The sequence below is a fragment of the Lathamus discolor genome, chromosome 8, assembly GCF_037157495.1.
Source record: "Lathamus discolor isolate bLatDis1 chromosome 8, bLatDis1.hap1, whole genome shotgun sequence".
Classification (NCBI taxonomy): domain Eukaryota; kingdom Metazoa; phylum Chordata; class Aves; order Psittaciformes; family Psittacidae; genus Lathamus; species Lathamus discolor.
Window position 1 is genome coordinate 20,381,455 of NC_088891.1, and position 23,082 is coordinate 20,404,536.

The following is a 23,082-nucleotide window of genomic DNA, read 5'->3' on the forward strand; positions in this document are numbered from 1 at the left end:
AGAAGGGACAGGAAGAAGAGGGCTTAAAGGAGACAATTCTTTACCGTCAATGGGTTTGAACTTGCTAAAATACCAGGGAACAAAACTTTCCATGGGATTGAAGACTCTTGAGAAGTTATTTTACTTTTTCTATGTGAAGACAAGGGGTAACTGGAAAAGAATGCCAAGATTAAGGTTTGATACGGAGAATAATCAGAGTACCTACAGCCTACTTCCCATAATACACCCTAAGATGCTTGAGAGCACAGAAGTAATGCTGCCCCACATCCCACTAGTGAAAAGGAGCTTAAAGCTTGCTGAAGCCATCAGTGTTTCACCATATGTCCAGAAAAGTGGCAGAGATGGATATAACCTGGCATGACACGGAGTGAGCCGAGGTGAGAGCCAGCAGCCAGCCTTAGCATTTCCTCCTGCAGTAGCTGCAGAGGTTTAAAGCCAGTTACCACTCCCCATGTTAAGCTATCACAGGCGATAAGGAGAGGGTTTCTCATGCACCTCAGTGTACACCAGCACAAGCTGGAGGCCTGAGGACAGAGCACAGGTTTGGTCTGGGTGGCAGAGTTCGCAGAGTCTCGGGCGAGTGTGAAATGTCAGCTCAGCAGCTGGGAATAAAGCCTTATTTATTCAGAGAGCAGAGTACACGCGCTACAGGCGCTTTCCCAGGCTCAGCTTTGATCTTGAGGGACCACTGCTCACCAAAACCTTTGGGTCCGTGCCAAGGTTACAAGGGAAGGTATCAAATACTGGCAGGGTTCAGAACAGCGACTAGAGCACAACTGGAAGGGGTAAACCAGTAAAGAGCCCCACAAAGCTCCTGAAGCAGCTCCTGAAGCAAGGGATGCTTCATATGCAGAATAAACTACATTTTGCACAGCAAGAGAACTCAGCAGGAGCTTTGGTATCAAGCTTCCTTTCCATTCCTCCTAGGAAAACAAAGTTACCCTATGCTGAGAAGCCCTCCTCTGTACGAACAGCAGGGACCTGAGAAATCAATATATCCTCACAAGTCATTAAAAGACCTTTGTATAAGTCAGGCAATAGTCGCAGGAAGGAAAAAACACTGTTGAGAGAAGCAAGGCATTCTCTGGGGAGAGTCCTGCTTCTCCCTCTGCCTGTTTGCATCAGGGGAATTTGCTGATGTTTGACAAACAGCCTCTGCATTACCACCGGCAGGAATTTATCTGCTTTCTTGCAGAAGAAGGTGGGAGAAGCCCTCAATGCAAAGCCTGAGCGGGAAGGCAGAGGTGTTGGGAAGGGCTGGCCACCTCCGCTGCCTTCCCCCTGCAGACACCTCCATCAGAGCCCCCCAGGGCTCCCCCTGCCCGAGAGGCTGCAGACCTGGCTTCAGAAGCAATTATATCTGGACCTATTTTAGGATTACTCCCTAACCACCTGGAATATCTTATTAGAGGGAAGCTCAGATGTCCAGAGCAATTTTGGTTTCCAATCCCACATTCAAAAGGCAGAGTTAACCCTGAGTTGCCAAGCAGACAAGAAAAGGGGAGGACAAACACTTTCCTCCTTTGCCCAGCCCATTCTTTTGAGGACAAAACCCTTACAAACAAGCAGCCTCAGCCCCTCTCAAATGATCCCATCTCACATGTCTGCCCCTCACGGAGAGCAAGGAACTAATCAAACCCCTGTGCTCAACATGAAGTATTAAGGCAAACAGAACAACAGCTCAACATCTCCTTCTCCAGTCCTGCCTGCACAAGCTGCAGTTAGTGTGCAAACAGGGACCTTGATGAGAAACTGGAAATGCTCCTTTTCCAGGTCATTCCCTTCTCCCTCAGTTTGATCCAGTTGTTTGAGAGAAGCTCAGCTAAAGCTCACTGAGGTTTTCTCAGACTACCAAGTTGTATTCAAATGGGAAACTGAACTGGAACCTATTAAAGCTTTAATATGTAAAAGGGAAACAAAACCTTCTGGCCTGAAACTCAGCATCATTCTGCACCCCCTTACTGCAGACCTGCTGTCTTGACAGAGCTTTTAGGCTAGAAACCTGCTGAAATACCCACTTAGGGCCAAGGCTAAAGGTTGCAATGCAAAAGAAATCCCCTCCCCTACCCCATGGGTTAACTGAAAGCACTGAGTCAATGAAAAGGTAGAGGGGCAGCAATTTCAGGATTATCAGAGAATCCCCCAAATTCCTTTTGTGGGTTGAGTTAAGCCTTAGGAAGTGAAACAGATGCTATTAGAAAGCAAACTGTTGTACTACAAACCACTGATAAGATCAGGACTACAGCCCTGAGCTGCAAGTTCTCAAGCATGGAGAACCAAGTTATAATTACTGCGTGCACAAGCTCTGCTGGAACTGGAATAAACCCTTCCCAGTCTGACTAATAACAGCTCAATTCAATAGCTGCAAGCTTCAAAGCCTGCTTTGGAAAACCTTGGAGTGATGGCAGGAATTGCAGGGAGGATGGGGAAGGAAAGAAAAAGAATGGATTGAAGTTAACAGATTAATTGCCTGTATTTATTAAGGCCTAGCGAGCACGGCACCAACAGAGTTTTCTGCTTCCTTATCCTTAAGGAAAAGTTGGGCTCTTTGTGAATGACTCCTATTCACAAATACTCAGAGGAATTAACTAAAACCTAAGTGACAAGAAGATTTTTTCAGTGCTATAATGGCTGTGGGAAGAGAAATTCACACTGCCACAGGAGAGTCTCAGATTTACCCTGAAGTGAGGAAACACAGTGTAAAAGGACAACACATGCGAGCACCTTCCCACCTCCTGTCTCCAGCATCAGCTGGAACGTCTCTAAATTGGCACCAAGAGAAGCTGAAACTATCCCTAAACTTAGCACCTGAAAAAAGATGCTAAAATAAGCCTTATCTTCCCCAGGATATAAATGAGCTTCTCACTCTACTCCTTTGCGTCCAGATTTAGCCCAGTCACTGCAATATTACATAGCCCTGCTGAAGCCTAGGCGATTGCCTCCTGAGACGAAGAGCTGGGGGAATTCTCTGATGTCTAATACAGGCTGTTTGTAGGCTGCTGCCTCCAGTCATCATCACAAGCTGTTTTCTTGGTTCTCCTCTCTCGTACTTGATGTCCTAACCAAAAAGGTGACTGTTGCTCCAGTCACTGACGCTGAAGTTGCAAACACCGAGCGAGGTGCTAAGGCAGAAGCAGGCTGTCACGGGGATGAAGACTTCAGCAAACCTAAGCCATGAACTGCAAGAGAAGTTCATGTCCTTACAGAGAACAGCTTTCAGCAAGAGAGAAACCAACTACCTGACATGAGCTCTTCATGAAGAATTCTCCACCCGCACCATCACAAAGATACTGAGTGACCCACATGAGAAATTAAAAATCCTTATGGATTGGGCCCTGGACACCTGAAATAACTTTGAGGCAAAAAATGCACTGTGTGAAATGCAACTTCTTTCTCCCTGGGACCTTCACCCCCACTGGATTAATGAGTATCTCCTGAGCAATACCGCAATACACACACCACTTGAGGCACATACTTAAAGGTTCTGGAATCTCAGCCGCTCATTCCTAGACCCTAGAGCAAAAGCAAAGTAATTATTTTAAGCTGACTTATCTTAATAAACCCCATGACCTCTGTCGAAGTTTAGGGCAGGATTTTCAGGAGTAACTGGTGATTTCTGAGAATCTACCATGAAACATCCCCAAAAAGCAGACCAGAAACCACTCTCAGACAGCTGCTTCACAAGGACTTACCTTGCTGTGTTTAAGGCAGCATTAATATCAGCTGATGCCTGAAAACCTTGGCTTCATTTTTACATCTCACCCAGGAATGCACATACCAATGTGTGTGCTGTAGTAAACAGCCTGGCAAAACAGCTCCTGGTAGTGCTGCACACCAGCCTGGAGTGGGAAAGGAGCAATGCAGAGGTCCTGCCTTCCCTGCATGGCTCTCCCTGGTAACCAGAGCCATCCCCAAGCAATGTGAGAAGCCATGGGCCGAGGACCCACACCTTCCAGCTGCTAAAAGCATCATTTTCACCCACAGAATTAAAGCCTCAGCTTCTTTCAAAGACAGGCAAAGCCACAACACCCTTTTCCCAGGATTTGGAACAGATTTGCAGGGGATTCAAGCGAGCTGAGCACAACCCCCCCCTGCCCCCAGCTCTTCTTTCGGGCCTGCAACTCCCTGACAAGCAACTGCACTCACTCCCTTGTTGTTTTGTGCTGACAAGATTCCCACCGCCCCTGTGCCATAAGCTGAGCCAGCTCTTTTGTCTGCTGCCTTGTTCTACAATTATTTACTTGGCTATCCAGGACGGAACAGAATGGGGCTTCATCTTGCTGGTAGATTCCACCTTTCTGCCATCCTCATGCCATGTACCTTCCAGGCAGCGTTAAATACACTTCCAACATACATTTTTCTCCAAGGGCATCACTTTCAGAAGCACAATCTACACTTGAAAGAAGAAATAGAAGTGACTTTCCCCCCCTCCTTCTGCAAGCAAGAGCCATTACGCATACCACAAATACTCCCAGAGCAGAGCTAGCTGGAAGCAGTGTATCCCAACTGGTTATTAGCCTCCATCTCAAGAAGAGCTAAAAGAGACACGATGAGGAAGCACTTAGAAAACCAGCTGGAGAACACAGGCTCTTCTGCATTTGATCCTGGCTTTTTCAGCCTAGCACAACCATTTTAGACAAAGGCAGAAGAAAAACCCCAGTATCTTTAAAGTAAGCCTTTGAAATAAGAATGTCAAGCTGTCATGCCAGCTAACAGCTCGTCTGCCCACCACATTCATTCCTACACCTCCAGCAAGCCTTACCAGCTCAGAACTGGTACACTGCAGTTAAATTTTTACTCCCTGCTATGCAGGCTGCACTGGTGAATACAAACAAGTTCATCTGCAATATTTACCCTGCCCAAGGTGAATATTCTGCATCAGCATCACTAATACTGGCCACTTCAGTATGGCCTTTTGAGCACCTTAAGGACAGGGTTTACCAGTACCACTGTGAATATAAGCTATGCCTTACTGGGGCTGTACTGGAAACCCAGTATTCCATCTCCAAATGCCACATTTGCTTTTAGTTTGGCTTCCTAGGGAAGTTCTGTGCATGCTGGCTTCCAGAAGAAGCTGGTCCGACATCAGACTAAGGTACAGTCTTCTACCAAAACACTTGATTACTGCTGCAATGAGCCATAGTAACTGGATCAGTGTTAGTGCACAATATGCCAGCTGTAAACCAGTGCTTTTATCCTTATATTTTTTGCTATTCCAAATCAGCTAAGACCAGATCTGGCTTGCTTAATGGTCATCTTCCAAGAACAGGGCAAATGACCTAGGAATCAAGCCTATCAATTCAGCAAGATTCCCAGGACTCTCACAAGATAAGCAAATATTGGGAAGAAACACAAAGACATCCTGTTAGCACCAGCTGAGCTAGACATAAAACCAGCCAGAGAAGATGCTAAGCTTATTCAGGGTTATTTTGAACATGATCCCCCTAACACCAGAGCCCTGACTGTAATTCTCCACCCAGAGACCTTGAAGAGGAAGTTACTCCAAGCCAGTAAATACAGAAGCAACTTCTCTAGTGAGCATCCCCTGTTGTACCCACCTCATGTCCCTATAACAGCTTGAGCAACTTCTTTCAACCCAACCTCTCTGGAGAAGCACACCCAGAGAAAACACAGCAGGAGCTGGATGCCTGCTGCATCCCATGCACCAGGGCTACTTCACCAGCACACTTTACAGGACCAAGAGTACAAATGCCATTCACCTCATCACTCAGAGGAGTTCCTGCCATGCAGCAGTGCAGAAACACCAAAGCAGTCCTGGTTCGCAGGGGACGAGCCTTATGGAATGGGAGAAAAACTAAAGGCTGCTGAGCATTAGCAGTTCCTCATCAAACTGCTGCCTGCGACAGCATGAAATGAATGATCTTGTGCATGCAACCCAGGGGAGAACCTGGCCAGAGAGCCCACAGCAAGCCTTCAAACACCCATGTTCACCAGCCAGCACAAAGCAGCTCCCACTTTCTTCCATAGGGTTTGCAGGAGGTAAGAAAAACCAGCTCTGGTTTTGTCCACAGTTTCTTAGCTCAAAGAACTCTATCTGAAGCAAACCCTCTTCACACTCAGGTTAACATCTGTAGAAAAGAACAATTCAGTCCTACTTTGTCTTTATTTAAACCATGCAGTCCTTTAGCTCAATTTCAATACACATAAATGCTGCGTAAGTCTCTGACAGCCTGCTCAAGTTAGCTCTGGAACAAAACAGCACCCAAGTGCTACATTAACTGAAATACCCACTTAGAAAAGAATCCTTAATCCTCTGGCATTTACCTACAAGGAGTAGTAATTCTTCATTCAGAGACAGAATTAACCTCCTGCCAAAACCAAGCAGTAGCAAGTTAGCACTCCCCTTCCCACACATGAAACAGAGTGGCTCTGCTTCCCCAAAGGATCAGGACATACGCTCTTCCCCACCTGCCCACACCACAAACCAGAAATCCAGCCAACATCACAGCATCCCCCAGGTCTTACACAAAGGGGTTATAGATGTGAAATAACTCGAGGCATTAGCAGGCAAGTGTCTGCACCCAAAATAAATATAGCACCAGCCTGTTCCCTCTGAATGGCAGCACAGCAGGGAGATAGAAGATAATAAACAAGCCAAGGATCAAACCTCTACCTACTCAAAAAGGTTCTGAGAGTGTGGGGGATCTGTATCTGTGAAGCAAATCAAGCTCTTGTGCTATCTCTTTATAATAGAACAAACCTGGAAGAACACACCAGGGCAGCATTACTCCGCACATGCCCTGCTCTCCCACTCTTTCCAAAGCTCCTATAACAGGGTACCAGGCTAAAGAAACTCTTGGTCTGGCTGAATCTGGGTTTTCTTAGAAGGAAGTAACATTAACACTGACCTGTTTGAGCTGCTCGTCCAAGCGCCAGTTCTGGCGTCCAGACGGGGAACCGGCATACGGTTGCTTAGTAGTGTCTTTACCCTGTTCTTCCTTGCCCTGCTGTCCCCGCTGGAGCCCCGATGCTGGAAGAGGATTCGAGGTAGAAGCCACTCTTTGGTTGTGATGGGCAACTTTGGGAGCATGGAAATATTTCAGAGCAGAGCAGGTTTCTTTCCCAGTCACATCAGCGCCATCCTCAAGATTGCCGCTTTCTAAACCCCCTTCTTCTTCCTCCTCCTCTTCCTCTTCTTCCTCCTCCTCCTCTTCATCCTCCTCCTCCTCTTCTGGCTCAGAATTCATGCTGCTCTGATCAAAAGCCCGCGTAGCTCCGGCTGCAGGTGGGCCTCTGGCCAAGGGACCAACAGTGGAGCCGCCTGAAGCCCTGCCAGATGTGGCTGCTAGGACAGCCTGCTGTACGGCCAGCTGCTGAGTGTAGAGCAGCTGGGCTTCCCTCATCTGCCTCTGCTGTCTCTCCCTGGAATCCATCTGCAGAGGCGTTTGCTGCTTCTGCTGCTGCTTCTGCAGCTGCTCGACCACAGCTTCCAGCTTCATCCCGCAGTTTGCATGGCTGGGAAAAGAGGGGGTTGGTTTTGACTTTATCTCACAGGGTTCAAGCTCCGACCTTGGGAGATTGGCAGAATCTGAAAGATAGACAAATATTTGTCTGTATGAATATAAAATGCTTTCATCTTTTCCCCAGGAAGAGGATAAATAGAGTGCAAAGCCAATACTCTTTCCTGTGCAGGAGACCGTGAAACAATCAGCTTCATGTTTAACAGCCTCAGGCTCAAACTTGCATTCAATTTTCAGACTGTTTAATTGTATTTGCAAGCCGAACACATTTGCTATAACCTCAGTTTCGTACACCCCAAAGACAGCATCTGAAATGCCTTTGTCCAAGGTCCCAGCACTTTTTCCTTCTATGCTTCCTAAATAATGACTTTTGAAATGTTAGGTTAAACATCGAGGGTTTGGTGCTTCTCAAAATGCTGCCTTAAAAGGAGATAGCTGGGTGATGAGCTTGACCCTGTTTCTACTGGAAAATGGGCAGGGATTTACTGCCCACCAATTAGATCTACATTATTTTATGCTTTCATTACATGAGCAAATTCTTTATACTTCAGCCATCTTTCTTGCTAAAAACATCTCCAAACCACAACTATATTTAGCTATTATTTTCCCCAAGGAAAGCAAGATGAGAGTCCAGCAAACACCACTGTAGCCTGAATCAGACTGCTGAGCACCAAGCAGCTCCTGCCTCTGGTTCCCGGAGTTGCCAGCGCATCCCAAGCTCCAGCCATGGCCTTCCCTGGCTTTTCCCAGCTGCAGGATCGCTCTCAGCTCTGCATATGGACCCACAGCAAGCCCGCGCTGAGCCTGCTCTTGGGCAAAGAGCACCACCGCAGCCTGCAGCCAGCCTAAATCCTAGAAGGACGACTACGCCTTTAATCCCCGAGCATTAAAACCAGCGGGTGTATTTTGGACCCTGTGTCACAAACTGGACCTGCTGACAAAGACTGGCCTCCTCAGGGTTGTTTTCATGCAAAGAAAGATGCTTAAACGGATCCCACTTGCTACACTTCAAGGTTCACTGATATCAAAATACAACCAGCTCAGAGAAACAAAGGAAAGGCCAACTCCAAACAAGCGCAGGCTCCCAGCCACCTCCCACCACCCTGTTTACAACCAGCCCCAGTTCAAGCCACATACTTCAAAAAGAGACTCCTTTGCTAGCACTCCTTTCCAGACCAGCCCCAGTTCTGCTCTACAACAACAAATAACCTACCAGACACCGCTTTTAAAAGTGAAAGGCAACTTCCAGCACCCTCAGTGCAACTCAAAGTCGTCTTCTGAGGTGGTCAGATGGAGTTTCTCACACAAAAGTGCCCACCAGCTCCGATGCCCAACTCATTTCTCCTCCACAAACTTTTCCCTGTGCTAAATACCAGCCCATCACTGAAGTGAAAAGCCTGGCTGGTGTGTTTGCATCTTTATCTAGCAGCAGCAGCACAGCTTTAGTGTGCAAATGAAACAATATAAAGTGGATTAGTGCAATAACGCATTACCTGGCAGCTGAAAAGACTCTTAGATTCCTTTTGAAGGCACAATACACCATCTGGCCTAGCTCCACACACACACTCTTCCAGTAAAGCAACAATGAACCGGTTCAGGTGTTGCAACACAACCATAAACCAAGGCAGAGAGCCTCTAGCCCACACCTCACTGCATATTGTTGCACCTGAGGCAGGGTGAGGCATCACCTGGGTGATACCGAGCAGTGTTACTACACGCCTCAGGTACATGCAACAATAATAAAGGAGCTGATAGTGGGTTTCCATGCGGAGCAAACACACCTCAGGTGCAGCACCACCCTGGTATGCAGCACCCGTGGCATTCCCAGAGCGCAGGTACAACTGACGATGCGTGGATGCACAGGGGCTTCTCCAGAGCCCAGCCTCCCAAAAAGGTGAATTCTGGCTCTAGTAAACATGCCCTCGGCAAGAACTGGTGGTATTGGGAAGAGGCAGCTTGAGGAGGAGGAGTGGGAAGATGCAGTGCTTGCAGCAAGTGATTCAGTCATGATACCAGGACCGAGTTGAGGATAACGACTGCAACTGGCCCAGTAACGTTAACCCCCTCCAGGTTTTAACACCCATTTTGCCCCTCAGCGGGGATATCCCTTACTGTCTGGGTCTCTCCCGCAGGCAAGGCAGGGAAAGGATCCAGTTTAACATTCAGGTCCCCCCGCACCAGCCTTTGTGCGGGTTTTAATCCCCGGGAGAGCGTTTTCATTAGAAAGCCACTGGCTTGGGGTGTTTATGACCAGGGTGCTTTGGAGAGCGCTCGGGAAAACAGACCCTTCCCACCGGGAAGCACCTGGAAGAGTTAAAGCTTGAGCGGAGCGGCGGGGCCAGCCTGCGCCCAGCCCCGCGGAGCTCTCCGCTGATGGTAAACAACGACCCTCCCCGCCCCCCGGTAACACCGGAGGCCTCCCATGCCCCGCAGCCTCCACTCAGCTACCCATTCCCTCCTCCGGGGAAGGGCGGCTGCACCCAGCACTCACTCCCCCGTAAGCTCCAGCTCCGCCCCGCTCCGGTACCAAGCTCCGGGGCAGGCCTGCCCCCCCCCCCAGCTTCAGAACCAGGCCCGGTGCAGGCCTATCCCGCCCCCCGCTCCGGCAGCACCCCGTCCCTCCGCCGCTGCAGCCCCCACCCCCGGGTCCGTTACCTCCCGCCGCAGGCCCGGGTCGCTGCCGCCCGTACGCGGCCGGCTCGGCTCGGCTCGGCTCCGCCCGCAGCACTGCCTCCTTCCGCCCCGCGCCGCCCCGCCTCAGCACCGCCGGAAACGGGGCGGCGGAGGCGGGGCCCGGCTAACGGAAGCGCCCGCCCCGCTTCCGGGTGCAGCCCACGAGTACCGGAAAGCGAACGCACCCGGAAGCGAGTGAAGAGAAGAGGGAAAAGAGGGCGGAGTTACGCTTTATGCGGGAGCCAATTACATTGAGGAACGCACGGCAGCTTCCGGTTCCGGAGGGATAAAGGCGCGGGCGCGGAGCCGGGTGCGGCAGTCACTGCGGAGGCGCCGGTGCAGGGCGAGGGGCGCCGCGCAGGTGAGCGCTGAGGCGGCCCCGGGTTCAGCCTCGCCGGTCCCCGGCGTCGGGTTGGGGAGCCCCGCCGATGGTGCGGCCCGCGGAGGGAGCAGCGCTTTGTGTCGGGGCTGGGCTTTGTTCCCTGTGAGGGCGTTTGTGGGGGCTCTGCTGGGGGCTCTCCCCTCCTTGAGGCCTGCTGGGCCTCTAGGCCCCGGGGGAGGGAGGGGAAGGGTCGTGCATGTTCTCCGGTGAGCTGCAGGGGTAAATACGTGTGTGGTTGGGGAACGGATGGGTGTTCTGGTGTCTCCTCTCTGCTCAGGCCCTGTGGGGCAGGCTTTTGAGATGCCTCAGTACCACATCTTGCCCGAAAATCCTTACCCCTGCTGCTGGGGCTCCATAGGGTAATAAATCCTTTTAGGCCTGTAATGCATGGGGGTAAGTGTCAGGGCTCCCTGATGTTCCTGCTGTGTTCTCTCTGAGGGGGGATGCTGACACCTCCCTGTTCCTGCTCACTTCAGGCCCGGTAAGCATGGCGGATGAGGAGATAGCTGCCCTCGTGGTGGACAATGGCTCCGGTATGTGCAAGGCAGGCTTTGCAGGGGATGATGCTCCTCGAGCCGTGTTTCCCTCCATTGTGGGGCGTCCGCGACATCAGGGTGTCATGGTGGGCATGGGGCAGAAGGACAGCTATGTAGGCGATGAGGCCCAGAGCAAGAGGGGTATCCTCACCCTGAAGTACCCCATTGAGCATGGCATCGTCACCAACTGGGATGACATGGAGAAGATCTGGCACCACACCTTCTACAATGAGCTGCGTGTTGCCCCAGAGGAGCACCCTGTCCTGCTCACTGAGGCCCCCCTGAACCCCAAGGCCAATCGGGAGAAGATGACCCAGATCATGTTTGAAACCTTCAACACCCCAGCTATGTATGTAGCCATCCAAGCTGTGCTGTCCCTCTATGCGTCTGGCCGCACCACTGGCATTGTCATGGACTCTGGGGACGGTGTCACCCACACTGTGCCCATCTATGAAGGTTATGCACTGCCTCATGCCATCCTGCGTCTGGACTTGGCTGGCCGCGACCTCACTGACTACCTCATGAAGATCCTCACGGAGAGGGGCTACAGCTTCACCACCACAGCTGAGAGAGAGATCGTGCGGGACATCAAGGAGAAGCTCTGCTACGTTGCTCTGGACTTTGAGCAGGAGATGGCCACGGCTGCCTCTTCCTCCTCCCTGGAGAAGAGCTATGAGCTGCCTGATGGGCAGGTGATCACCATTGGGAATGAGCGCTTCCGATGCCCCGAGGCCATATTCCAGCCCTCCTTCCTGGGGATGGAGTCCTGCGGCATTCACGAGACCACCTTCAACTCCATCATGAAGTGTGATGTGGACATCCGCAAGGACCTGTATGCCAACACCGTGCTGTCCGGGGGTACCACCATGTACCCTGGCATTGCTGACAGGATGCAGAAGGAGATCATAGCCCTGGCTCCCAGCACCATGAAGATCAAGATCATCGCCCCACCAGAGCGCAAGTACTCGGTGTGGATCGGGGGCTCCATCCTGGCCTCACTCTCCACCTTCCAGCAGATGTGGATCAGCAAACAGGAGTATGATGAGTCTGGTCCCTCCATTGTCCACCGCAAGTGCTTCTAGAGGAATGCCCTGGGCTGGAATTGTTCCTTATCCTTGGTTTAAGTAGTGATGGAACCCCCCATTAGGCTGTAGCTCTCCCATGGCTGTTCCTCCTCCTCGTGGCTCGGAAGCAGGCCGAGGGTGGTTCACTTTTCCAATGTAGCAATGGTAGGATGACACTACATTACACTTGCCACCTTTAGTTTGGTCACAGCTGACTCCTGCGTAGGAAAACAAATAAACTTCTTAGGCTTTAAAACCCACAGGAGGCCGTGTTGGTTTCTTTCAGGGTGGGCTTCTCCTTGCTGTGAAGAATTATGGGGAAAGGGTTTCAGACTCAGAAGGCACCTAAAGCGGTACTTAAAACCTAAATGTTTGGGGCATAAATCCTGTTGTGGCACCTCTTACTCGTGCCACTTTAAGAGCTGTTAGTGAGGAAAGTTTGCCTGGGATGTGGCTCTTGCTCCACTTTGTACTTTCATGGTAACTTGGCCTTTTTTAGATCACAAACAGCTCTTCTTGTCCAAAAGCTGCGTCCCTGGCACGGTGTTTGGTGGCTGGAGCAGCACTGGAGTCTCCTTTTATGGGAGAGGGTGACAGGATGGAGCAGGAGACGGGGCTGGGGCTCAGGGGAGGCTCCTGCCTGCTTTAGGGACCACAGGAGCCCCTTTCCCTGCGGGAAGGGGATGGCTCGGGCTCCGGCAGCGCTGTTAATGGGAGGGGAGATGCGCGTCCGTCGTGTCCCGGCGGACTCAGTTTCCCAGCGTGCACCGCGCAGCACTTCCGCTCCGCCGCGGCTGCGGATACCGGGGCTCCGCGGGCAGCGCAGGTCGGGGTCCTGCCGCGGAGGGGGTGAGCAGCGGGAGCCACCCGGACCCCTCGCTCCCGGTCTCCGGGCCCGCAGATGGGGGGTTCGGGGGCTGGAGGGAGGGAGGGATTGGGCTGTCTGCGCGGAGAGCCGGGCCTTGCGCTTGGCTTCCTCCTCCGCTTGGGTGCTGAGGCTGGCGGGGCCGCCCCTCTTAGCGCAGGTTAAGGCAGAGGTGGGACCTGGCAGCGTGTCTGCGGTGTGCGGGCCTCCCGTTGGCGTCTCCCGGGGCGGGGAGGCTGTCCGTGTGCTGCTCGGTTGGCGCACAGCCTCCCCTTGGTTTGTTGCCCTCCTTGGCAGGTTCTAGGCTGGCGCGGCTGCGGTCGGCGCGGAGGCTGCGATGGCGCTGCCCGAGTGGCACATCGCGGTGAAGCTGGCGGATCAGCCCCTGGCTCCCAAATCCATCCTGCACCTGCCAGAGACGGAGCTGGGGGAGTGCCCGCTCGGGGGGTGCAGCATCTCCTACCTCAAGCAGCTCATCACCGGCAAGCTGCAGGAGTCCGTCCCGGACCCCGAGCTCATCGGTGGGTGCCTCCACGTGCCGTGTCCTGCTGCTGCTCGGGGTCACCTCTTCCTCTCCTCACTGCGGCCAGGGCACAAATGTCCTTCTGCTTTGTGGTGTCGGGCCGGTGGGAAGACTGAGCGCAGTGTGGGGGGTCAAGGCATGTTCCAGAGCCTCTGCTGCGCCGTCGTGGCCTTAGTGCCTTGTGATATGGATGGTGTTTGCTTGGGATCATAGTGCTCCTGCAGTGCTGATGCTCTTGTTAAGGCATCTTTTGACTTCATAACAGCAATGTGTCCTTGTGAGCTCTGTGGGAGGGGTGGGCGCTTCTCAAGGAGGTGACAGAGTCCCATTCTATGACTCTCAGCTCCATGATTTCTCTATGTTAGGGAAGCCCTGTGCTGCTGACCACAACACATGTGGAGCAGTAACCCCTAGGCAGTCCTCATTTAAAGACCCCAGGCCCTTTCTGAGCGTGCTGGAGATGTTTAACTTTAGTTGTTCATCTTTAGACATTTCTGTTCGGGTGTTTCTCTCTCCTAGATCTGATCTACTGTGGCCGTAAGCTGAGGGATGACCAGACACTTGATTTTTATGGCATCCAGTCGGGCTCCACCGTTCATGTCCTGCGCAAGTCCTGGCCTGAGCCTGACCAGAAACCAGGTGAGGAGGAGGAGGAGACTTTGGGGTACCGCTCAGATCTCCTTGGCTGTATGTTCAGTGTGGGCGCCTTGTGACCGTGGAACAGCTTCTCTTGTCGGTTGTCTCTGGGAGGCTGATGTGGGGTGTGCAGGAGGAACTGATCAACACGTTTTGGGGGGGAACGCTCCACCTCTAACAGCAGCAAAAGGGAGTTATGTTTTCTTGCTGATGGGAGACTTAAGGATTAAGCTATGTAATGTGGGCAGTGAATATCCCTTAATGACTATGATCAGTTTTAGGGTGTTACCAGAGAACCAGGAGCAAAGCGACTGCTTACTCAGCTTGAGGGATGAGCATGTGTGTGTGTGTGTGTGTGTGGAATAAGATGAGTTAGGTTAGAGCTGTCACTTGAATACAGCTCGTTTCGTGTGTGTAGAAGGACATATGTATGTATTTTTGTATGTCTGGAAGCTGAGAATGCAGTGACTTGTGCTGTGGTAACTGTACTGAGGCAGTCATTAGCCTGGGCCCTTCGCCTCTGGGTGAGCTGAATGCAGGGGCATTAAGGAATCGCCACTGCTATTGAAATCGAAGTGGCACGTAAAAAAGGCTGGCAGAGGGAGAACTGTGTTTTGTTCTGCTTTTCCTCCCTCAGAGCCTGTGGATAAGGTGGCAGCAGTCCGGGAGTTCCGGGTGCTTCACACTGCCCTGCACAGCAGTCCTGCCTACAGAGATGCAGTGAGTGGGGCCTCACGTTGTGCTGGCTGGTGCCTTTTGTCTGTGCTCTCTCTGTGAGGAGGGTCCCACAGTGGAGCCTCTGCTGATCTGTTCTCATTTCTTCTCAGGTCTTCAAGATGCTGGGGAACAAGGAGTCACTGGATCAGATCATTGTAGCTACGCCCGGCCTCAGTAGTGACCCTGTTGCTTTGGGTGAGTCCAGATGTGATCCAGAGGATCGGAGGAAAGCCAGATAAAGTTAATCTGTGTTTAAGTCCTGCTGCGGGAAAGGGAGAGTTCCCTTTCTGTGCACAAAGTGCCGTGTTGGTCCCTTTGCGGAGCATTAAGAGTCAGTGCCTACTTGTGTCTGTTGTGGCTGTGCTCTGTTGGTAGTGTTTGGGGATGGGTAATGGCTTCAAAAAGAGCCCAAAGGAGAGCAGTGGGGATGGATGCTTCCTCCCTGCTGCAGTGTGTTCATTAAATCCAGATTCTTCTGGCCTGGATGTTACTTGGCTTTTTGGCACGTTGCTGTGAGGGAGGGGGACTATGGGGTGCAGTCACAGCCTGGCTGGAGTGAGCCGGGTTTAATCCTGCCCTTAAGGTGGAGCTGTCTGTGCTGGAGCACAGGCTGTGGGATCTGGGAAAGCCCCATCCCTTGGGTGTGTGGCTGTGCTCCAGAGTCTCTCCAGAAAGACGTAAATGCTTCGGGGAGAACAATGACAGAGTATTTACACTGCCTGCCAGTGACTCAGTTCCTGAAAAACAATGAATTCTTCTGGTGTTTGCCATGGCTCCTGTTTGACTGGCTCCTGCTTCTTGTATCCTGTCTCCTTCTTGTCTTGTTTCCTCATCCCTCCCAGGAGTCCTGCAGGACAAGGATCTCTTTTCAGTGTTTGCAGACCCCAACATGCTGGACACGTAAGTTCACGTAAGCTGGTACAGTGACTAAGCAGTGCCTTTGTTGTGCTGTTGCATAGGCTGCGGCTCTTTGGGTGGGCTGGAGAGTTCTGCTCCTGCCTGCCAGGCAGATGCACCAGGTCAGAGATTCAGGATAGGACACTTCTTCCTCAGCAGCAGGAAAGAGGGAGCTGATACTTTGATATACATCTACCTCCACTGTTGGATTAACCAAAGGATATTTAGTGGGATATGGGGCTGTTATCATCTTGGGTTCCTAGAATCACAGAATGGTTTGGGTTGGAAAGGACCTTAAGATCATCCAGTTCCAACCCACCTGCCATGGGCAGGGACACCTCACACTAGACTGCATCACCCAAGGCTCTGTCCAACCTAGCCTTCAACACTGCCAGGGACGGAGCATTCACCACTTCTTTGGGCAGCCTGTGCCGGGGCCTCAGCACCCTCATAGTAAGGAACTTGCTTATATCCAACCTGAATTTCCCCTGTTTCAGTTTGAACCTATCACCCCTTGTCCTACCCAGGTTCAAACCTGGATCTGATCGCTCACAGCACAGAGTTGCTCCTATGAGAGCATAGGGAACATGCTTACAATGGGAGGGTCAGCGTGCGATCAAGGAGCCCCAACTGCTTTAGCTGTGTGGCGCAGTGTGGGGGGGTGTCTTGCTGTCCCTGCAGAGGCAGCAGTGGTGGGGCAGTGCTGGGCACTGCTGTGCTGGAGGGTCTTGGCTGGTGTGGAGCTGCTCATTTCCCTGTGTCCACAATTCATTCTCTCTCTCTCCAGGCTAATCCCAGCTCACCCTGCCCTGGTGAATGCCATTGTCCTTGTCCTGCACTCGGTGGCTGGCAGCACCCCGCTCCCAGCCCCGGACACATCCTCCCGGGGCATGTCCTCTGGCTCCTACCGGGACATGCCAGGTACGTTCAGCCGCACACCTGAGTGGGGACCCTGCAGAAAGGATGTGCTGCAGGGTTCGCAGGCAAAGCTGTACTGACACACGTCGGCCTCAGGGCCTCTCCCAACCAAGTGTGTGTGATGATTGTTGTAGGAGAGTCCTGTGTGTGGCCTCTGTTTTGTGCAGGTGCTGGGTACTGACCTGCTGCACATGAAATTGCTGGTGCTGAGGCCTCTGTCCTAAGCAGTGTGTTAGCTGGGGCTGTCCTAGCTGTGTGGCCAAGGGCTCCGTGAGATTCTCATCTGGTGTCCAATTCCTGCCAGCACCGACTTTTCTCTGTCTGATTCTCCCTTCTGTTGCAGGTGGCTTTCTGTTCGAAGGTCTCTCTGATGATGAAGATGACTTCCACCAGGTAAGCAGCCAGATGGGGTGGAATGGACTTGCCCTTAAAGCCTCTAAAGGTTTTCTTTCTTCCTGTTTCATGCACATCACAAGCCGCTCTAGGGCTATCCTGGAGACAGACACAGACTGTGGTGTGCCTAGATGCTGTTTATGGTAGGATTTTCTTGTGTGCTGAGGTAGGGTCGCAACAGAACAATGCAGAAGTACAACTTGGGACAGCGCTTGTCCTCAGCTTGATGCCCAGATTGATGCAGAGAATTGTGCATGGATGATGGATGAGTGTGACTGAGAAGGGTGGGAGTGTTGGTCCCTGCCCTCCTTCTGCAATATAGGGAACTTTCCTTTCCAAAGGGCAAAGTATTTTATAAGAGAAATTGCACATTTAGGCCAAAAAAGTGCCAGTTAATAGCTAATTGCTTTGTTACAGGCTAAGAACACTTTGGTTTTAAGCTGATGGATGATACCGTGAAAGGTTTGTGGGAAAAAGCACATCCCTTTCTGCCATGGTTAGTTCTTAAAAGCTTTGCACTTGTGACTTGCAAGTATTGTAGGAAAGGAAGCCCTGGGAAGGAGCACACCAGCCAGGTGTCCCTGGGACATGGGCACCAACATCTGAGGTGGTTTTGTTCCCTTTTCCTCCATGCAGAGCACCAGATCCACACCATCCAGCAGCACCTCTGGTTCCCGCCCGGCTTCCCTTGGCTACACTGGGGCTGCTGGGCCACGGCCCATCACCCAGAGTGAGCTGGCCACCGCGCTGGCACTGGCGAGCACCCCAGAGAGCAGCTCCCACACACCCACTCCTGGCACCCAGGTACCGTGGCAGCACTGGGAGGGCCTCCTGGGGCACACAACCAGGGCAAACCCTGCTCAGGTCTGGGCTGAGTTCTATACGGGCTCCAGTAAGCACGATGGGAGATGCAGCAGGCATCGCGCTGTGGCCCTGGTTCCTGTGCCAAGTGTTCTGCTTCGTGTACAACTTACTTCCTCTTAGGGTCATTCCTCTGGGACCTCCCCGATGTCATCCAGTGTCCAGTCAGGAACACCCATCACCAATGACCTCTTCAGCCAGGCCTTACAGCATGCTCTGCAAGCCTCGGGGCAGCCCAGCCTGCAGGTCAGTGTCACAGGCTCTTCCTTCCACGGCCCATGAAAGAAAGGCCTGTATTGCATTGAGTGTTGCAGGGTGGAGTGGTTCTTCCTGCTGCCTCCTGAGGCAAAGCAGAAAGGGGCATCACTAAAGAAGTGCTTCTTGCAGGAGGCCGGATAGATCAGTGCTCAAGTACTGGGTGGAAGTGGCGGATTTGGGGAGTTTTCAGCACAACTTTGAGCTTTCAAGAGCTGTTTGCACACTTAGCATTGCACATGTGAGCCTGAGAGAGGTGGGAGAGTGCAGCGTGGAAGAGTGGGCTGTGGGGAAGACTGGTTTCTTTCCACTTGGATACTTGTACCTACCCTTAACTTCTTCTGTTTCCTGTTTGTAGAGCCAGTGGCAGCCACAGCTTCAGCAGCTGCGAGACATGGGCATCCATGATGACGAGCTGAGCCTCCGAGCCCTGCAGGCCACTGGAGGGGACATTCAGGCTGCCCTGGAGCTCATCTTTGCTGGTGGAGCTCCCTAGCTTCTCGGGCAGGAGAAGCTGCACTGGTGAGTTGTGCTGAGGCAGCTCTGACATTCCTTCCCTGGGACTTGGCGCTGAAACTTCTCTGCACTCTGTTCCTCTCTCCAGCATGGAGCAGCTGAGGTGGCTGCTCCTCTCCTTGCAGGTGGGCAGTGTGCTCCTGTTTGGGTGAGGGCGGCTCCTCCACATACCCCTCTTCCTCCTCCTCCTCCTTGCCACCAGAGACAAGACCTCAGGACTTGGTCCAGCATGGAGAAAGAGGTGGCTCTGTGTTGGAGAGGTGTTCTGCAGTCTTATTCTCCTGCCTGTTGTTTCATTCCTGCCCACTTGACGTGCCTCTGTCCATCTTGTGGTGCTGTTGTGGCCCCTCTGTGTTGAACTGTATTAAATGGACTGTATTCACTTGCCTGTTGTTTGGGTTGTGATCTGTCCTGGGTTGTGTTCTTGTGGCGTGGAGGGAACTGGAGAGCCATGTTCCGCCTGTTGTAGGACTGTTCTGTCAGCAGAGGGCACTCCTCTAACGGAGTATCTGTGTCTGTTAGAGCAGTGCTTGGGGTGTAGCTGACCTGCACAGCCTCCTGCCGGAGTTAAGCCAGCACAAAAGAACTGCTAGAGCTCCAAGAAGGTGCTGCAGAGAAGCATCACGTCTCTTGGAGCGTTGTATTGGGTGAGGCTGGTGAGTCCTGCAAGCTCAGAACAAGGTGCAGGAGGTCATGGCCACCACGAGGTGACAATAAAAGGAGTAAATGAGAATCACGAGAGTTGAGGCAGTTGTCAGAGTGTGAGATGCTGCTAAATGACCTGGGACAAGTGCTTTGTGACTGCCACAGGTTAGTCTGGCTGCAGAGTGTCTTCTCATCTTGGGGGCTGTGTTGGAGGTCCTGAGGACCTGAGCTGCAAAGACAATTCCAGTCAATGGGAACTGAAAGGAGCCAGAGCTGGACCAGGCTTCACTCTGATTGTATCATTGAGATTAACAAGGCATGGAAGAGGGAGCTGGTTTGCCTGGAATGCCATCATGCATTAGCAGGGAAGCTAAGAGTGGAAAATGCTCTCCTACCTTCAGGCTGCCTGTGCTCCCCTCTAATTCCTCTCCAAGCGCTTGCTGATAGGATCTCAGCTCTCACCCAGCAAATGCTGGGTTGTTCTCTCCAGGGGGTAGCTCATTGACTGATAGACTTTAATCCTGTCTAGAGGATTAAGTCTCTCAGGAGGGGAGGGACTGCTTTAATTTTTCAATATGTAGGAGATAGGATGTGATGGACATAACCAGCTTTCCTGATTTGATACACCCACCCAGGCCACATGATGGCTCTGATTTTACATGGGTGAAAACTGATTCGTTAGCCCCCATCCCTGGTGCCTTCACTCCTTGCTTTTCTGGGGGAGTGCACAGCATCTGCCCAGCATCCTCCCTCCCTTCTCCACTCTGGGGACAAGCCCTGCTGTCAGCCCTCCATCCTCCCGGGATTAGCTGTATTGCAGATGCTGCTGCCCCAGGCCGGCTCTCCCAGCCCTGCTCAGGGCTGGCAGGACTTGCTTTGAGAGCAGGGGGACTGGTTTGCTTTGCTGTTCCATGTCATTCCTCAGCTTGGGGTTATTGGTGTCCCAAAATGGTATTTCTTTTCTGTCCTGAGCTCGTTTTTAGGGTTTGATCACTTTGTTGACCCACATTTAACATTCTTCCCTTATAAAGGCTATTTCTGCTTTTCCCTGTGTCCCAGATAATTGAGAGTTGCCTGGCTCTTTTGAATAGAAAGAACTTTTTCCTGATTTCTTTTGCAAATTGTGATACTTGGCTTGGAGCACCACATGAGCCACCTTCTCTGTCTGAACTGGCTATAGCAGTGCAGAACTTGGCACTGATGCTGTTCACGATGCGGCTGCTGCGTGCGCTTCGCTTCCCTCATCTCGCCTGCCTTTGGCTGCCTAGAATAGACATGCTCAGCAACCAGGCAGATTTAGAGATACAGGGATGGGAAGAGAGGCTCTGCCTGGCACTTGCAGGGCTGGTGCTGGAGAAAAAGGAGGAGGAGGAGGGGAAACTTTGCTGCAGGAGCTCCTGTAGGAGGATGGAAGCTCAGGGATCCTCAGCTCTGGCTCTGCAGCAGCAAGGCGAGCGCTGTGTTCCTGCAGGGAAGTTGTGATGTGCTGACTCCTGCCTGTTCCTTGCGCTCCATCCCTGGTGCTGCTGCCCTGACACCTTCCCCTCCTCCTCCTGCACCAGCTTAGGTTGGTCCTTCTGGGTTTGGGTTAGAGGTGCATCCATTCTCATTGGGACTTACGTGCATCCTGCATCCGCCACGCTCTGTTCGCCAGCCAAGCATCACTGACACTGCTGCAGGAGCAGACTAGGAGGTGCTTGGCTGACCTTTGGAGCTCAGAGCACAGTTCCCCAGTGTAAGCACTTGCAGTAGGGACTTTCTGGGTCTGACGTAAAAGAAGTTTTGGGGTCAGTTCCTTCTTTGCCTGCAGTGAGGTGATGGGAAGCAGTAGCTGGGTGTGTACAGGGGTAGTGGCAGCAGCTCTTTGTGCTCCTGTAGCCTTGTTGTTTGTAACCAGATGTGCTCTGCTTTTCTACTTTGACCACCTCTGATGGCTTTTTTACTCTAAGACAGTCCTGAGCTCACTGTCTCCATGAGCAGCAAAGCAGTGTTGTGTGTGTGTGATGGGGTGGATTTCCAGCCAAAGGATGAAATGGAGGCAGAGCACAGTGTCCCAGCATTCACATCCTGATGGCTTTTGCAGTCCTGCAGCCTGTGTGACTGCCACCTCCATCTTCTGCTTTCACAACCATGTGTGAAGTGAACACAAAAGGCAAAACCTATCCCAGGAGCAGAAGTTGATGCCTGAGGTAGTGACTGTAGGCACAGTCTCTCTGATGTGGGTGTGCTTGGGTCAGATCACAAACTGCCAAGGTTTCTAGCTCTTCAGCCTTGCTTTCTGACTCCAAATGACCCGTGTTGGAGCGATTTCCCCTCATCCTCCCATATTCTTCAGGATTTGGGAAGAAATGTGTGTTCCTTGCTCACCCAGCCAAACAGAGGCTCTTAGTGTCTCCTGCCTGAAGGACCCTGGCACAGGAGCCAATTCCTGAGCTGGAAAAGGCAGCAGAGCAACTTAAGCCCAGCTCAATGTGCAGTAGCCAGAGGCCCATCCGTCCCAATGCCATTGTGGCCACTGATTCACAAGCCTGGTGAAGGTGCCTTTCTCCAGTGCTCAGCATCTCCCTTAGGATTTCTAGGGTACATCCAGTAGCAGGGAATTTGTCTGGCAGAGCCCTTGAACATCAGCTTGATTTCCTTGCAAAGGACTCAGTGGTTTCCTGGCTGCTTTCAGCTTTGTCCTTGTGGGGATGCCAAAGTGTCAAAAACACCTAATCCTGTTCGGTTTTCCTTCTGTTAGCTTTGTGCTGATCCCATGAGCTAAATGGTCTCACCAAGGGAAGAGGGGGCAGCAGGACCCCTCTTTTATTGTTTCCTTTGCAGCAATGAAGTCTTGATCTTCCTCTTTCTCAGTCAAACTTTGGAGGAAGGAGGAAGGTTTTACTGATATTGGGGCAACTGATGAGGAATAAAGTGAGAGCCCAAAGGACAGGGCAGCCTCCAGGGGGGATTTAGTCCCTTTCCTTGCAAGAACCAACGTGTTTCTTTAGAAGAGGGAAGCTCTGATTTTAGCCACAAAGCATCCTTTTAAGGAACTGTCCTTGTGATGCTCACTGAGCTCATCACAATAAAGCAGTGTGATTTTAAGGCAAATGACTATTGGTGAAAGCAGAAGTGTACTAAAAATGTCACACTATGAAAATATGTCTATTTCCTGTTATATTTATAATATTCTGATATTTGTAAACCAGTGTTTCTAAATCAGTGTGTGTAATTCCAGTTCTGCCTTACAAGGATCCTTGTGTTCGAGAGTATGGTAAGCAAAAGGAAAGGTCAGAGGAAAGATGATAAACATCCCCTGCTCTACCCTTTGAAGCCAAGACAATGGCTGAGCCACTGGCTTTGAACATGAAGCTTCCTGACTCCAGTCCTCTTGAACTGAGCCTGGAAACTTCAAACAGCATGAAACAAACTCCCTCTCCAATGCTTTTAAGGTGGGAACAGGGAGTTTGGGGAGCATTTCTGACCACACAGTCTCTTGAGGTGATTTCCAGGGTGCCAGCACACAGAATGCTTGTCTCAAAACCACTTTGAGACTTCTTATTTCAGTGGTGGGGGGAAAAGATGCCTTAAGAGTGTGGCCCACTTGGTCAGCAGCGTGCATTAGCTTAGCTGTTGAGTTTGAGGGGAAGCTGCAGAGCTGCAGGGTTCCACTCGAGGAGTGATAAAAGCATCAGATGGGTTATGTAGGATCAGAGCCTGTCTTCCTGCAGTGGCCAA

General features: G+C 51.8%; 3 protein-coding genes across 10 annotated transcripts in view; 2 read left to right on the plus strand and 1 right to left on the minus strand.

Annotated features, from left to right (window-relative positions):
* Positions 1-10,358, minus strand: part of ARID3B (AT-rich interaction domain 3B) — a 33,353-nt gene extending 22,995 nt beyond the window's left edge. For all 4 annotated transcript variants that reach the window (XR_010614750.1, XM_065688993.1, XM_065688992.1 and 1 more), the window contains exons 1-2: positions 10,137-10,358; positions 6,870-7,549 (exon numbers count right to left, since the gene is read on the minus strand). Coding sequence is in view for 3 of the 4 variants with exons in the window: in XM_065688993.1 (XP_065545065.1) it covers positions 6,870-7,460 (591 nt within the window). In the remaining variant the exon portion in view is untranslated. The remainder of the gene's footprint in view (positions 1-6,869; positions 7,550-10,136) is intronic.
* A 47-nt stretch (positions 10,359-10,405) lies between these two features.
* On the plus strand, positions 10,406-12,396 carry LOC136019136 (actin, cytoplasmic type 5). 2 transcript variants are annotated; one of them, XM_065689014.1, is made up of 2 exons: positions 10,406-10,515; positions 11,013-12,396. In XM_065689014.1, exon 2 carries the CDS (start codon positions 11,024-11,026, stop codon positions 12,152-12,154), a length of 1,131 nt encoding a protein of 376 aa, XP_065545086.1. In that variant the 5' UTR covers positions 10,406-10,515; positions 11,013-11,023; the 3' UTR covers positions 12,155-12,396. The 2 variants fall into 2 exon arrangements, with proteins under 2 accessions (XP_065545086.1, XP_065545088.1); XM_065689016.1 differs by having other exon boundaries at positions 10,473-10,497.
* Positions 12,397-12,884: 488 nt separating this feature from the next.
* Positions 12,885-19,102, plus strand: UBL7 (ubiquitin like 7). Of its 4 annotated transcripts, none has more exons than XM_065689012.1 (12): positions 12,885-12,985; positions 13,299-13,522; positions 14,044-14,163; positions 14,798-14,880; positions 14,988-15,072; positions 15,720-15,777; positions 16,562-16,695; positions 17,036-17,085; positions 17,722-17,889; positions 18,070-18,192; positions 18,560-18,723; positions 18,806-19,102. In XM_065689012.1, exons 2-11 carry the CDS (start codon positions 13,339-13,341, stop codon positions 18,695-18,697), a joined length of 1,143 nt encoding a protein of 380 aa, XP_065545084.1. In that variant the 5' UTR covers positions 12,885-12,985; positions 13,299-13,338; the 3' UTR covers positions 18,698-18,723; positions 18,806-19,102. The 4 variants fall into 4 exon arrangements, with proteins under 4 accessions (XP_065545084.1, XP_065545085.1, XP_065545082.1 ...); XM_065689013.1 differs by having other exon boundaries at positions 18,843-19,102; XM_065689010.1 differs by having other exon boundaries at positions 18,560-19,102.
* The last annotated feature ends 3,980 nt before the right edge of the window (positions 19,103-23,082 follow it).

What these genes read in the sequence shown, in the direction of transcription:
- LOC136019136 (XM_065689014.1), top strand. Translation starts at nt 11,024, where the DNA reads ATGGCGGATGAGGAGATAGCTGCCCTCGTGGTGGACAATGGCTCCGGT.
- UBL7 (XM_065689010.1), top strand. Translation starts at nt 13,339, where the DNA reads ATGGCGCTGCCCGAGTGGCACATCGCGGTGAAGCTGGCGGATCAGCCC. An exon ending in TGAGCCTGACCAGAAACCAG is followed by an intron (nt 14,164 to 14,797) that starts GTGAGGAGGAGG and finishes TTCCTCCCTCAG; the next exon opens with AGCCTGTGGATAAGGTGGCA. An exon ending in CACCCACTCCTGGCACCCAG is followed by an intron (nt 17,890 to 18,069) that starts GTACCGTGGCAG and finishes ACTTCCTCTTAG; the next exon opens with GGTCATTCCTCTGGGACCTC.